General features: G+C 41.9%; 1 protein-coding gene across 2 annotated transcripts in view; it reads left to right on the forward strand.

Moving 5' to 3' along the window:
- sting1 (stimulator of interferon response cGAMP interactor 1) overlaps positions 1-14,491 on the forward strand; it is a 54,607-nt gene extending 40,116 nt beyond the window's left edge. Inside the window, exons 5-8 of one of the 2 annotated variants that reach the window (XM_085995238.1) lie at positions 2,487-2,725; positions 3,039-3,225; positions 10,230-10,412; positions 13,526-14,491. In XM_085995238.1, the coding sequence (XP_085851364.1) occupies positions 2,487-2,725; positions 3,039-3,225; positions 10,230-10,412; positions 13,526-13,605 (689 nt within the window). In that variant the 3' untranslated portion in view covers positions 13,606-14,491. Of the gene's footprint in view, positions 1-2,486; positions 2,726-3,038; positions 3,226-10,229; positions 10,427-13,525 lie in introns of those variants that run through there. The other variant, XM_085995239.1, reaches the window with a different exon arrangement.
- Positions 14,492-15,849: the final 1,358 nt, after the last annotated feature.

Below are 15,849 nucleotides of genomic sequence, written 5' to 3' on the forward strand. Positions count from 1 at the left end.
ACCTAAAGTGGTCATTTGTTATTGTAAGATCCGCAAAATTGAACATTGTATTTATTATGTCCGTGTATAATTGAGACACGGACTGCAGGAGTTGATTATAACAAGTCTTTACTGAATGGAGACAACCTGGAAACTGAAACTACAGAAGCCTGCTAGGGCCTTTTATACAGGGGTGGTCACTGCCGGTACTGCAGTCTGAGACCAGTTATTCCCTTAAAGGGACATACACAACAGTATTATAAGGGTCTATTGGCAGAAGAGGCCTTGTTTTAAAGACTGTTTTAAAAGAAGCCCGGAAAAAGGGGCATATAAAATGGCCGCCAGACCCCGTGACCAGCTTTTTGGACACTTTAAAATGGTTCCTGCAGTCCCCAGACAGCCTTTGTGGATTCAACCCACAGTAAGTTCTGGAAGCCGTTTCTGAGTAAACGAAACCAGACACGAACACATACATATGGATTGGATGCAGATCTAGTCAGATCGGCCTGTAGATAAAGGCCATCTAAATGTTTACCCAGACAAAGGGAAACAGTTTTATATTCATAAGGGGAGCATCAAAGACCCATTAAAGACATCATGAAGACATTCAAAACAATGCAGGGTCATTCCAGACCAGAGACGGCCATCCCGAAAGCAGTTTAAATATAATAACTACCCCGTTGTGATACAAGCCCACCAAAAGTTAAACAAAGACTAACCTTGATTTGGCGGGAGATAAAGGCTTCTTTGAGAAGTATAACTGGAGTCCCGGGGTAGCCATCGGAAGCTATCAGGAGGCTCATCATCCTCCTTCACAGATCACCAGCTCGGAAGGATTGAAGAAGAAGAAGAATAAGGCAGCCATCAAGAAGGTGATTCGAGTCTACGTCCCGCCCCGGGGTAACCATCGGGAGATTGTCGACAAACCCCGGGCCGCTGACAAGACAAAAGGGCAACAGCCCTACAGAAGAAACCCATGTGAAAATGGTAACCAGCTCGAGACCTCTCCAACCGTGGTCAAACAGATGGTCTCCGTCCCCGCTGACGTCCAGGCCTGCCAGTGTCCAGCCTGCCCGTGACCTTCACCTCGAGAGAGAGAGAGAGAGAGAGAGAGAGAGAGAGAAGTATAGCGCAGCTCGCTGTGGCTTCACTGACCACGCGGAAACAGGACGCCTGAGGGGATCAAAGCGCAGACGTGTTTCAAAACTCTATAATTTTCCAACTGGATTGGTGAGCATGTTTCTGGCCCTTCATAATTGGATCTAGATAAGTTTAAGGGGGTGGGCATTTTGGGTATAATTACCATGAGTTGTTGTCCCTTGATGTTCCGTGTGTTTCCCCATTTCATGATGATGTTTGTAAAGTATAACATGCCTGTATCTATTTTAGTTAGTACTGTATTTTGATTTGTTTTTCCCTCCCATGTACCCTCTTATTTGCTTGCATTTGATTTGTTTTTCCTTATGCAATAAAATTTCATTTCGTTTCATTAAACTTGGTCTATAAGAGTATTCTCTGTATTGTAGTTCCTGCATCTAAGTCCAGTGTCTAGAACCTAAGGGGTGAGTGGGTCGAACCACTCAAGGTTTTACTGTGCAAAAGGGAGAGAGAGGCCTCTCGAGAGAGAAACCTCTGCGATCCAAAGAGGAGAACCCCTTACATTATTTGTGAGCCTGGGCACAGCATTCAGCAGTATGCTTGGCTGGTGGCTGTCATAGTCAAATCCAATCCAAATTCCACACATACGCACTTCTATTTGGAATCACTGTACAGCAATCACAAGCTGGAAACCTAACCAAATCCAATTCTGGCTTGGAGGTCAGTTGATTCAGGAGCAAACAAGGACTGAACTTGAGCTTCTGCATTACACTCTGCAGTGCATTTACTCACTGAGACCATTTTTAACTTTCATCAGGGGAGTACTCTGGATTTAAAATACTTTCTCCCCTTTATCTGCACCATCATAATAAAATAGAATATTTTTTACACAATTGCAAGGACAGTACTAATGTGACTGTTGTTAATAGTACAGGAAACTGGTTTATCCGGAGGTTAACTGTCCGGAATGCTCGATCCACTGGCAAAATTCAGGAGTTGGTTCAGTAAGTTTTTTTTTCTTTTTTTCACCAGTCAGGCTCTGCAAGGTCTAGCTAAAGCTGTTGCTTAGCTACAGAGACGCTTGCAAGCTACGGCTGACTGTTTAGAAGCTGTTGGGTTTGTTGCTAGATACGGAGCTCCGTATGTTTTAACATTACCGCTGGTTTGTCCGGCAGTTTTGATGGGACGGCAACAGCCCGGTCCGGTCGGTGCCAGATATCACAAAGTTTCCTGTAGTTGTAATACTTAAATGAAATGGTCAAATTGACAATATTGTACTCACCATTTTTGACTTCTGCACTTTAATACACAATTTGAAATTACATTTTTTAATTTAAAAATGTTCCTTCACATTGTTTGTATATTTTGGGTTACTGGTTAACTTAACAATGTTTTGTTGCATTTATCAGATCTGGAAGAAAAAATAAAGCACCACCAGCGCACCTTTAAAAATGTACCAAAATGTAAAGAAACCTGGAAGTTGTATATCCTAATCCCATTCAGCTGTAAGGTTCATGACAAACTGGAAAAGGCGGACAATAGGATTGAATTCTTTAGCAACCTACCGGAGCTCTGTATTGACAGAGCTGGGATAAAAGCAAGAAGTTACAAGCACAGTATTTATTCAATTTATGATCAAAAGGACAGGGTACAGAATATATTTTTTAATAACTGAACATATCTTTTGCATTCTCGAGTTGAATTTCAATAAAATATGCAGGATTGATATTTTGTATAGTTGCGTAATAAGATCTGTAAAAGTAAAAACCGTAGTTTGACATTTTTTTGATTGAATACATTCCAAAAATTAAGGATCAGATGAATAAACAAATATGAAGCTACTTAAACTATTGCATAAATTACCTTTTTAAAAATATGCGTCTAGATAGCAATTTTGTTAACTTGCTCCTTCAATTTACTTTTACCATAACACTAATGCTCCATCCTGCTCCCTGTCATAGCCTCATCACTGTATCCTTGAATATGCCACACCACTGTGGTCCCTGTTTGAAATGTCCAATGATGCCACTGCAGCCTTTAGCAAAGAGCAGCGTCAAGAGCAGGCCAAGTTGTTCTACATCACTTTAAAGGTTATCCTGAACAACTCTCAAGAATGCGCAGGTTACTTCAGATTAATTCCATATGATGGTAGGTGTGACCAATATTTATTTCTACGCTTGTAATTAGTATGATTTTCCTCTTGGAAGCACCAATTTAGTTAATTGAACTATTCATCATATGACTTTCATAGAATGCACATGCCAGTGTATAAATAGGTGCAAAGCTCAATTTTTCATCAGTATTCAATACGCAAATTTTCCTTCCACGTGCTGGAGAGAGAATTAGTCCAATAGTAATCATGTGCATATCCTCAGAAGCTGCTGAGGAGGAATGTATGCAGAGTTTCACTGCTCAGGTAAACTGCCATTCTTCTGTTGCTGTTTTATTTAAATATAAACAATGCCCACACATCTGCTGGATTTCTGACTGGCACGTTTGTCCACTTCAGACACACCCTTTAACATCAAAGTAAAACCATCAAAGGTGCACCATCTGGATCATGCCTGAGAGGATAAAACTTGTTCTGTGAATGGTCAGAGTCTCACACTTCACTTCTTGCCCACCTGTCTCTTCCTGTGAGCCTTTCTTCTTTTGTAATGTTATGAGTCTGTGACTGAAGAAATCAGTATACCTCTTGAACTGGCCACTGTAAGAAACTGGCACAGGCTGGCTGGCTCGTTCTTTCCTTCCTCCCTCTATGTGATGAAGTAGGCCACTGAATTCAGTTTTCCCAACATGGTGAGTTACGTATAGCAATTCTAGTTACTTCCCTATAGAGAATGAGGCAAAATCGAAAGCTGAGTCACCCTTGGCTTCTTGTGTCTACTTCCTAGCAGCTGGTTAGAGTGGCAATTCTAAATGTGTATGAGAAAGTTTACCTGGTAGCTCAAGAAGGCTTGGAAAAAAAAAAGATGAGAAGAATAGAAAGTAACTTGCTAAAAAAAATCTTTGTCATTCTTAATCTATATAAAAGCTCATTGTAACTTCAGTCTAATCAATAGTATGGGGGTCTCGCCTGTCAAGCCTGAGTAATGAACATTACCTCAGATTTGTAGCCACATGATTACTTTTAGTTAAAGTAAAATTTTGGAGTTTTTATTATTGGATTCTACTTGTGGAAAATCAGGCACCTGACCTCATCTGACCAATTTGTGAGGTGCCTGATTTTCTAGGGGTCAAAACATTGTGGCATATTACTGGCATGCATGGGCCTCACACATATTTAAATTACCTTTGAAAAGCCCCATGCTGAATCTTTCTACAGCATGCTGCTTACAGATTAAATCTCATCTGAATGGAGATGATGGTTTTTGTTGCAGGTCATATTTTTTGTTGCATTTTCAATTATTGGGACAGATGTTGCAGTAGCAGGGCATCCAATGGTGTCTGCCATTAGTTAGACTGGTCCCTGCACCCTTCAGTTCAAAATAATTTTGCCCACGAAGTTGCTAAAAGTGCGAGCTGGTAATGGCACAGCGAGGGAAACTGGGCATCTGGGACCTGAGTTAATGTGGCAATCAACAGGGTATCTTTCATAAATGAGATTTAAGGATTAAATAAGAAATAAATAGTGGAAGGACTGAGAAGGAGGGTGAATTAAAGCAGGTGAATTCAATGTCAAATCAGGTACAGAAAGGGAAAGAAAGATTGAATTAAGAGAGATAGAAAAAAGAGACAGATAGGAAAAGTAAAAAGAAATTATAATATGACATTTTTTAAATTTCCCCCCAAAATTCAAAACCTGCAGGAATGAGATTCCATATCTGTAATGTTAATTTTCGGTGCCAGAGAGGTTGACTAGTAGTCATTAACATTTATTGCGCTGATTAAAGGGTACCTACGCTTGTAATTACTAGCTCTCAACATCTAGTTTGTATCTACCGCACAAATGCAGTAACTTCATGACATTGAATGCATTTCAATGGCGCAGCAGACAGCAAAATGCCGTTTTCGCAAAGCTAACGGCGGTGCAGCACAACTCAAACAGCAACTTTTGGATATTTAGGGAATCAAGGGATATGGGGATAGTGCAGGAAAGTGGAGATGCGGTAGAAGATCAGTCCTGATCTTATTGAATGGCGGAGCAGGCTCGAAGGGCCAAATGGCCTATTCCTGCTCCTATTTCTTATGTTCTTATTCACATTTAACTGCACATCTGGCCCTTGCCTGAAATTGCTGTACCATTTACGCATAAATAATGGAGAGCGCCATTAGCCTCACTGTTATTTTGACAGCAAAATCTGATCCAATATATTTTTCTCTGTGCTTTAATTGGTTTTGCTGGGTAGTCTTCCATTTTTGTGTTTTTTCCCTGTCAAGACTTTGATTCATTATTCTTGGTTGTTACTGCCCCTAAAGTTGCACCATGCAAAGAGCTGAGGATGGATATTCTTTGGGGGTTCTGAACATGCTGCATAATTGAGATGAGGAAGTGGAATTTATGAGGGCAAACAAATGTACAACACTCAAGCTAATTTGGCCACACCCATCATTACCCCAGGATTACTGGTTGCTGCTTCGTAACCTTTTATAGATTCCTATGCACACACCTAGACATATCAGAAGAGCACTTTCCTTGTCACTGCTGTTTCACAAGATAGGCTATAACAGAATTGTGCTATCTGCTGCACAATGACCTGTACTCAAACTCTCAGGGAAAAATCATTCCGTAGTAGAGAAGGTGATCACTGCATGAAGCTTTCATGTTGCTAAATCCTTCCAAGACACTCCAAAAACATCTGCCATATCAGTGAGTCTGCATTGTATACTTGTGTCAAGCAAATGGCAAATGCTTTGTTTGCAAGAAACAATACCTTCATCACTTTTCCTACTAAAAATAGATGGTAACTGGATAGGGCACTGAGTTTTCACAAGGTGGCATGGTGCTCTCAAGTGCAGAGCAACGCACATGGTCCTCATGTGGGCTTCAGGGCTCTTCATATCAAGGCCCTGGCCTCCATGAAGAGAGAGGATTTGCACTCAATTACTGTTGAAATAGTATCTGACTGTTAAAATTCTTGTGTACATCAGTGACAATTATCTAGGAAGCAACCATGGACTGTGCGATAGTCTATGGCACCTAAAATGTTTGAAGGCATAGAGAAACTGAGTAGATCACTCTTGGAAGACCAGTACGGTCCTCTACATCCATGGTTCTTGACCTTATTAAGATACCCCTAACAGTAGAAGACCACCTGTTCCTTAGCGACCACCTCTACCTTCAGGAAAAGTATGTGTGCTGCACCGTTTTTGCACAGTGAAACAGTGTGTGTATAAGGGTAATAATTATCTGCAATGCTTGAAATGGTTCTATCCCCCAACAATAACATGACTATGATCAGAAACTTATCACTAAGGATACGCAAACTCTAATTTACCTCTTTCTGAGTTCCGGGTATGACTGTACTATGTAAAATGAATGCATTTCAGGATGAAGAGTGACTGATCCTGTTGGTGATTTATTTATCAGACTACAAGCCCCAGCATTAATGGTACCCAGCTTGTAATGGTGAGCAGTTAGTGCGGAGGAAGTGTGTTGCCAGAATTACAAGCTTCCTTCAATTTCTTTCCCTTTCCAACTTATTACTGAGTCAGTGAAGACTGCATCACAAATACTTTTTTTTAAATCATCACAACAACAAGTTGCATTTATATAGAGTCTCTAATATAATGCAGTGTTTAACAGAAGAAATAAATAAAGGAAAGTGCAATAGCAAGGACCGAAGGAATTAAAAGGGTAGACCAAAAGCTTGGTCAAGGAGATGGGTTTAAAGAAGGTTTTAAAAAAATGTGAAGGCAAAGATTTAGGGAGGGAGTTCCAGAGAGTAAAGCCAAGGTGGCTAAAAGCTTTGACATCAGCGGTGGGGTGAAGGGGAGGTGAATGCACAAAAGGCCAGAGTTGGAGTACCCAAGGGTGTGTGAGGGGGATATAAGGCTGGAGAAGGTTACAGAGATAGGGTGGACAGATTTGAAAACAATAAGGACTTGAAATCTAATACATTGAGGGATAGGGAGCCACTGTAGGTTAATGAGGATAGCAGGTGATTGGCAGGTAGTGCTCAATGTGAGACGAGCTACAAATGGCTGATTTTGGGCAAGTTGGAGTTTATGGAGCATAAGAGGCCAACAAGCAAACATTGGAGAAATTAGGGATAATTTTGACCTTCACCACCTGGACAATAAACTGGCGGAGCGGATCGCTTGCCCATTGTAGAAGCTGTCTGGTTTTCATCCTGTTGAAGTCCAGCGGTGAAAGTGAACATTACCATCAATGAGTCTAGAAGTGACAAAAGCATGGATAGGCCTTCAGCAGTGGAGTGGCTGAGGTAGGGGCAGAGGTGACAGATGGATAGGATGTAAGGTTTAAAGCTCAAATCTGACTCCAAGCATATCAAGATTTTGCACAGCCTGGCTTAGCCTTAGCAAGAAGCTGGAGAGAGGGATGGTGTCATTATCAAGAACACAGAGTTTATGGCAGGGGCTGCAAATGCTGGCTTTGGTCTTTCTGATGTTCAGCAGGAGGACATATTAACTTATTCATTGGACTTGACATTGGACAATTTGACAGCACAGAGGTGGCAGAGAGGTAGAGTTGAGTAATTGCAATCTACATCTAGAATTTGACCCCATGCCTATGGGTGATCTCCTGAAGGGGAAAATGGAGGTGAGGAAGAGGAGGGCCGATGATGGATCCTTGGGGGACTCTGGAGGTGGTGATGTTGAGTTGGGAAGAGAAGTAATTGCTGAAGATGCACTGGCTGAGTTTGGACAGGTAGGATTGGAACCATGCAAAGGCAATCCCATGGAGCTGGACACCAAAGGAGAGATGATAAAGGAAGATGTATCAAACACTGTGGAGAAGTTGAGAAGGACAAAGAGGGCTAACGCCCCATGGTCACCTTAACAGAGGATGATATTAATTCTCTTTGGCAGGGAAGACTCAGTGCTGTGAGAAGGGTGAAAGCAAGCCTGAAGTGGTTTAAACTGGAAGTCTTGGGAGAGCCGGGAGGTGATGACACATTCAACAAGCTCAGACAGGAAAGAGAGTTTAGAGATGGGGTGGTAGTTGGAGAAGACAGATGGGTGGATTATTTGAGGATGGGGTGATGACAGTGGTCTTGAAAAGGGTGGGGACAGGGAGTCATTAACAATGCTCAGTCCGGCAGCGTGACTCCGAGCTTTGGGTCGCCTGTCACTTTAATTCTCCGCTCCACTCCCACTCTGACCTCTCTGTCCTCTGCCTCTTGCACTGTTTCAACGCAAGCTCGAAGAATAGCACCTCACCTTTCGATTAGGCACTTTACAGCCTTCTAGATTCAACATAGAGTTCAACAATTTCAGACCATAACCTTGACACCTATTTTTTTCAGATGGCAGCCGTTGATGATTCTGCTATTCCCATTTATACCTCTTCTAGACCAATCTTTTGTTCCTTTACTTGTCCCATTTGCTTTGTACAATCATACCTTTTGTCATTTAATCTCCTGCCTTCCATCCTATCATAGACCTTCCCTTTTGTTCTTTCCTCCCCTCCCCCTTTCCCTGCCCCTGCAAGTGCTTAAAATCTGTTACATGTCTAATTTATTCCACTTCTGACGAAAGACATCGACCTGAAACGTTAACTCTGTTCTCTCTCCACTGATGCTACTTGACCTGCTGAGTATTTCCAGCATTTTCTGTTTTTATTTGAGTCATTAACAATGTTAACTAGCAAGAGAGCCTGAAGTGGTAGCTGAGTGGTTGAGAATTGAGTAGGGAGTGAATCAAGGGAGCAGATTGTAGGTTTTATGGAAGAGATGACCTGAGGGAGTGGGGTGTTGTTCGAGAAGCTTCTAAGTGGCAGGGGGTCAGAACTGGAATGGGTGTAAGACTCTGGGAAGCAGAAGGGAGGAAAAAGAGCAGAGGCAGCAGCATGGATGGTCTCAATCTGAAAGATGCATAAATCCATGGTATTGGAGCTGAGGCTGGTAAAGGTATAGGAAAGGGGTTTGATGAGGCAGTTTGTCATGAGAATAGGAGCTTTTCAACTGTCCTAACCCAACAGGCTGGCCCTGAAGTAGTAGGAGCTTTGGCTGTGGAAAGTGAAGAATGGTAATACTTGACATGATTAAACAATATCTGGTGACTAATGACTGGATCAATTGTGCACCAGGTGAGCTGTTTGATTTAACGACTTGAAGATGGGGACAGCATCCGGAGAATGGCAGGAGTGGGAGACGGTGAATGATTTGGTGGGAATGAAGGTATCCGAGGCAGAAGTAAGGGAGATGTTTAGCAGATCAATTGCAGTAGATTTGTCAAGATGGGTGGAGAGGCAGGACAGAGGTTTCTGGGAATTCAAGAATGAATTAATGAGGAAACTGAAAGGCAGTTTTTCCCATGGATGATAGCGAGAGTGGTGAAGCGGGGGGGGGGGGGGGGGGCGGGGAAGTAGATGGTTATGAGCAGAATTCGTGTTAGCCCTGTGGTGACCAAGACCTTGAGACCAGAGAGGATATCAGAAAAGATGAGATCAAGAGGTGGCCATGGGTGGTGGAACTTTTGTGGAGGGTGATATTGAGTGAGGAAGAAAGGGAAGTTTACGTGTAGATAGAAGTCACCAAAGTTGAGGAGTCCGATGTTAATGGAGGAGATTTATGGGAGGAAGTTGTTATGACATCTGGAAGGATAATATACAGCTAGGATTTTGAGAGGTGAGGGGAATGGAAAAGGGTGAGGTCCTTGAACAAAGAAAAGCTCTCCGGTGTTGGGGGAGAGGCCTGAATAGGACTTGGCAATAAGTGCTATGCCAGGTCAGGAGGCTTCAGTAAGGAGGAAAAAATGCTATCTGTAAGCCAAGTTTCTGTTAGCACTGCAGTGGCAATAGATTCATCCACAATGGAGTTGTGAATAGCAAGGGCTTTGTTCGTGAGGATGCAAACCTCTCTGATGCAGCTAGTAGTCAGCAATAATACAGAATGCACCAAAGGGTAGGTGCCTTTCCATTGAATAAAGCATGTCCTGCTATTGTCCACTGAGAATCAACAGTCCTTTGATTTTTTTTTTAGGATTCTCTTTAGTATAGTTATGAATGTATGCATTTTATATTCCAGATGATTTGGAGGAAGGAAAAATGGACTCTCATTTTTTGTCTAAAAAGATCCTGGAGCATATGGCGCAGGAGAGAATGGAATACATTGTACCAGAAGAAACCACTTGGAAAGAAACATTAAATGATTCACTGGCAAGTGAACAATTAATGATCAGCGAGAGCGATGATCCACAGCCTTTACAGAGTATAAATTATTAAATGTTGTAACTTTACATTACATGTTTTCTGTAATTCTCATTGGTACTTTGTTTTAAGATTATATTACAGAAATTAGTGGTGGCATAATTTTAGACCCTGTTGTTAGTATTAAAAATTGTCTATATTTCTTCTGAGCATTAAATCCAAAGTGACCTGTATTAACTAAGTTTCTGCACAACTTCCAGGAACTTTATTCTTCCTGCTATAGAGGGGGTACTTTCTAAAATAAGAGTGCTTTAATAGCTTATTTTATGAATAATGATGGTACTGCACACAGGATAGTAAATGGCTGGCAATAAGGCAATAATAGTGATTCTCTTGATGTAATAAACTCCAAGAGTGGAGCTTTAGCAGTTTTTGCAAGTCAGTAGAACTTCACGATTAAATTATTGCCTTAACTCACTGCCAGCTAACTATAATATTTAGTGTCTAGTTTATTGTTTTGCTTGCTGTCTAGTTTTAGTATGTTCCAAAACTACAGGTCATAAATATAGGATAGTCACTAATAAATCCAATAGGGAATGCAGAAGAAACTTCTTTACCCAGGGATTGGTTAGAATGTAGAACTTGCTACCACATGGAGTAGTTGAGGTAAATAGCATAGATGCATTTAAGGGGAAGCTACAGAAGTACACGAGGGAGAAAGGAATAGAAAGGTATGCTGATATTGTTAGATGTGGGAGGAGGGACCATAAACAGCAACATAGACCACTTGGGCCGAATGGCCCATTTCTGTACTGTAATTTCTATGTAATATGTCGGTGCTGCAACAGTTTTTCTTCATTTTCCCCACTTTAGTTTAGCTTCAGCATTAAGCCCTCCTAGATTTGGTGTAACACAGATTAGATAACGTTCCCTCTGCACTGTCCCAACAATCCACTTTTACTTCAATATCAAAAGAGCACTGATGTTACATTACCATTTTCAACCACAACCATCTGTGTGTGACTATGACTTTCAATTTAGTATCATTTACTGAATTGTGGGTAGTTGAAGCCCATGAAGCCATTGAAGAATAACCTTTCATCCAACTATTAGTCTGACCTGCTGTACTTCTGAAGTGTTCCAACCACTGTACCATCTGGTCATCCTTTTTGATTTTTTTGATCATGCAGCAGGTCGGTTGCATATCAGAGACTTTATGCATCTCTTCAGTAATATTGAATTTTTCCCAGATTACAGGGGAAAAAACTATGCACTGCATATTATAATTAAATTGATATAATGTTGAATATTAACTTGTTTATAGCTTTTAGCCATAATCTTAAATAAGCAAACCAATTTGACATATAAATCCTACTTTAAACAATAACCCAAAATACCATTAATATGTATTTAGATTAGAACATTTGCTTTTGGTACTGTAGCATTTTACATCTAGAATGTTATGAATGAAGTAAAATATAACTGTAAACAAAGGGTAAATAATCAGAACAGAGTCTATTGCTGTAGAACTTGCGGCTATGAAGAGTGTAAATTACTGAAAGTGTTCTTCATATATTTATCTAATTTTTATTAGCTGACTATGTACTGTGTCTAAATCAAGACTCGGGAGGATTTAATCTATCTATCTATATCTTCTATCTATCTATCTATCTATCTGTATATAAAGCGGTTGGTTTGTCTGTTTGTCTGTCTGTCCGCTATACACTCAAAAGTTATAGAGCGTACCTACACGCATGTTATATCAAAAGAAAGGTTATCATTAGGGGAGTCTAATAGGCGTATTTACTTTTTGGTCACACAAAAATTGTTCGGACAGTATACAAAAAATGTTCAAAAATCCGCTCATTAGCGGTTGACCAATCCTACCTCTCATTAGCGTTGAGTGACGTGCTGGTTGACCAATCCTACAGTTCAGTGACCTGATGGTTGACCAATCGGTGCGTCACGGGCGGGACCTAATCCTGCAGCCTCCCGAAACTTCGCCGCCATTTTTTTCATCCCCACAGCGACAGCACCAGCCAAACAAACCCCCACATTATGGCTCCGGGAGCGGGAGGTGAGTTCGACTCACTCGGCCCGGGCCTCACAACCGCTTGGCCCGAGACACAGAGCGGGCGGGGGAGCGTCAGCAGCCGGCCGTAAACCACGCCACCCGTGGCGCAGTGCCCGGCCCCACTGGGAGCTCAGCTGGGGTCCGTCTCGGCCCGATAGCCCGGCCGGGCCTCAACCGCTAGGCCCTGCATGGCCACCGTGGCTGGGCTCAATTTTCAAAGCCCTTCCCTGGGTGCCAAAAGAGGGGGAGGGAGGGAGATGAGAGGGGGAGAGGTAGAGAGACAGAGAGAGAGGGGACAGACAGGGGCAGGGAGAGAGAGAGAGGGGGCAGGGAGAGAGAGGGGGCAGGGAGAGAGAGGGGGCAGGGAGAGAGAGGGGGCAGGGAGAGAGGGGGCAGGGAGAGAGGGGACAGGGAGAGAGAGGGGGGGCAGGGAGAGAGAGGGGGGCAGGGAGAGAGGGGGCAGGGAGGGAGAGGGGGCAGGGAGAGAGAGGGGGCAGGGGGAGAGAGAGGGGGCAGGGAGAGAGAGAGAGGGCAGGGAGAGAGAGAGAGGGCAGGGAGAGAGAGAGGGGGCAGGGAGAGAGAGAGAGGGGGCAGGGAGAGAGAGAAGAGGAGGCAGGGAGAGAGGGGGCAGGGAGAGGGGGCAGAGAGAGACAGGGGGCAGGGAGAGAGAGAGGGCAGGGAGAGAGAGAGGGGGCAGGGAGAGAGAGAGGGGGCAGGGAGAGAGAGAGGGTCAGGGAGGTAAAGAGTGACACAGAGCGCGGGAGCAGCAGCGCCCAGCCGTAAACTGCATGGCCCAAAAAAACCCTGGCAACGCCGGGCCCCCCCAGCTAGTATTGATATATTTTTTAACGACAGATCTGGATATTTTAAAATATTTGGATTGCTACCTTTCAAATTTATAAATCATCTCTTATTGCCTCAATTTCCAATATTGTAAAAGACCAGACTATTTGGTATTGAATATACAATGTTACTCAAGTATTGAGATTGGAAGTCGTTTTTTCATAGGACTTTAGCTATTAGGTCACTTTTCCAACACTGTATTGACAATAAAGGTACTGGGTGGAAAAAAAATACTTATTTATGTTCTTATTTTATAGACATATACAGGAACATGCAGAAAATGCTAACTAAAGACCAACAAGGTAAACCAAAGAAGAGAGAAGGAGATAGGGATTGATAATTCATCTGCCTGAAAATGTTGATTGTGCCATGCTGTCTAAGTAGGCTCTAACAATTAATAGCACTGTACTGTTTATAGAATTTTTGTCAGAATGCATCTTTATTGTTATATAAACTACAATACTTAGGCTGAAAAATGGAATTAGTCCAAATTCATTAAGACCAGTGAGCTGGATGATGGTCACTAATCGTTCCTTAAAACATCAGAGCGATATAGCTGGTTATCAGTCTTTATAGGATTATGACTAGAGCAACATGACAAGAATTGATGGCATTTAAGCCAGTTCTCCATGCTTGTACTAGAAACATTAAAACTGCTGTAGCTGCACCCCAAAATTGTACAGCAATAAGAAAATAGGCATGGAATATAAGCCTCCCAAGCAATGTTGAACACTCCCAATGTTGTCATCCAGAACTCTACTTTTTATGTAGAGGACCAAATGCAGAATTAATCATCAGTTTTAGAGCAGAAATAGGAATTTGAAAGCTCTGGCAACCCAGTACAAATTTCTCAAACATATCTGTATTCTCAATCATTAGCTACTGTTTTCATAGTATTTCTAGTGTAAAAACAGATATTGGCAAAGAGTTATGAAGATCACCCAATATATGGGATTTACAACAATGGGAGCTACGTAATGGCTATTGAAATTCCCTTGAGAAAATATGAAATTATACATAGCAACTTAAATATTATTGTATAATCACAGGTTTTAAAACATCTAGTATGCAGTAAAAATGCAAATACATTAAAAAAAATTCTTTCTATTCTATTGTGTCTTTGCTCTTGCTTAAACAAAAAAAAGGACAAAAATACTGGGAAAGGGTAATGTAAAGGAAAAGTGATCAGGGTATGGAACTATTAAAATCAGTGTCGAAACACATTAGTCTTTCTACTGCTGCCTCTGATTATTCTTGCTGATTATTATACTTAATGTCCCGGCGTTTCATGGAATTTTTCAGCGTAGCAATTTTGCAAGAGCTGTATTGTATTTTTTTTTTCCTCACATGTAACTAAGTTACGCAGGTTTTAAGCCAAAACAGCGGTGTGTGTGAATTTCCCCGATCATTTGCATTGCTTCCAAGATACATCTATTGAAAAGACCAACTCCTGCTAGTTTCCTACATTTACACCAGTATTGAACTGGTGTAGATTTAGGCCCAAAAATATAAGCTCAGCATGGCTTGAAGTTACCAGATCTTGGTGTAACTGAGATTTCTGGAGTTTGCTGGTGATTTTCTGTGTGTTTGTTTAAAAAAATTTCTTCCTGTGACATGAAACATACTTAACAAAATTATTGTCATAATCCGTTCCCAAACATGTTCAGAAGGACTATGCAGCTGGAATGACCTTTCCAATGAGCATACCCCTGTTCTGCATAATGGAGGAAGAGGAGTAGAAGAGGCAACAGGATCTGATAGTGAGGCACCTATTCAGAAGACATTAGCCTACTGACTATTAACCTGATTGGTAATGCTGCATTTGTACTTGTTTTCTGCCCATTTTTACATTCCGGCATAAGAAAATGAACTCCGCAGGAAATTTCAGCACTGCTTCGTTTTGGCAAGATCGGCACCGAAACCGGCGTAAATTATGGTGTAATATCTGCGCAAATGCAAATATTAATGATTACATGTTTTTAGCAATGCATGTTTGTTTCACAGGCCAATGTCGGGAGCGGTGAGAGCGAAGGTTCAGTGAGTATTTAAACTCACTCGCGGATTTTTTTTACAGAGGCTTACCAATCTCGCAGACCAGCGGCGGCATTCCAGAGCCAAGTCACGATTCAAAATGTGATGCGGGCAGGAGGAAGCAGCTGATTGGATAAGTACTTATACTACTCTATAGTTTGACAGTTAAGGTTCATAGTTTATAAAGTTTAGAAGGTCTTAATTTTGTGGTTATAGTTTCTAAGGTCTGTTGTGTAGCAGGGAGTGCTAGGAAACAAGGGCCCTTGAGTATATCATTTAATTGTAGTATAATTGGTGCTATTGATTTAATTTAAATTAATTAAAGGGTAAGTCATGGCAGCAAAGCTCGGCCCCGTGGCATGCTCCTCCTGCACTATGTGGGAAATCAGGGACACTTGAAGTGTTCCTGATGACCATGTGTGCGGGAAGTGTATCCAGCTGCAGCTACTGGCAGACCGCATTGCGGCGCTGGAACTGCGAATGGATACATACTGGAGCATTCGCGATGTTGAGGACGTCATGGATATCACTTTTAATCAGTTGGTCACAC

Source organism: Somniosus microcephalus, chromosome 8 (genome assembly GCF_052327205.1).
Source record: "Somniosus microcephalus isolate GS21.2 chromosome 8, FLI_Smic_1.0, whole genome shotgun sequence".
NCBI classification, from domain to species: domain Eukaryota; kingdom Metazoa; phylum Chordata; class Chondrichthyes; order Squaliformes; family Somniosidae; genus Somniosus; species Somniosus microcephalus.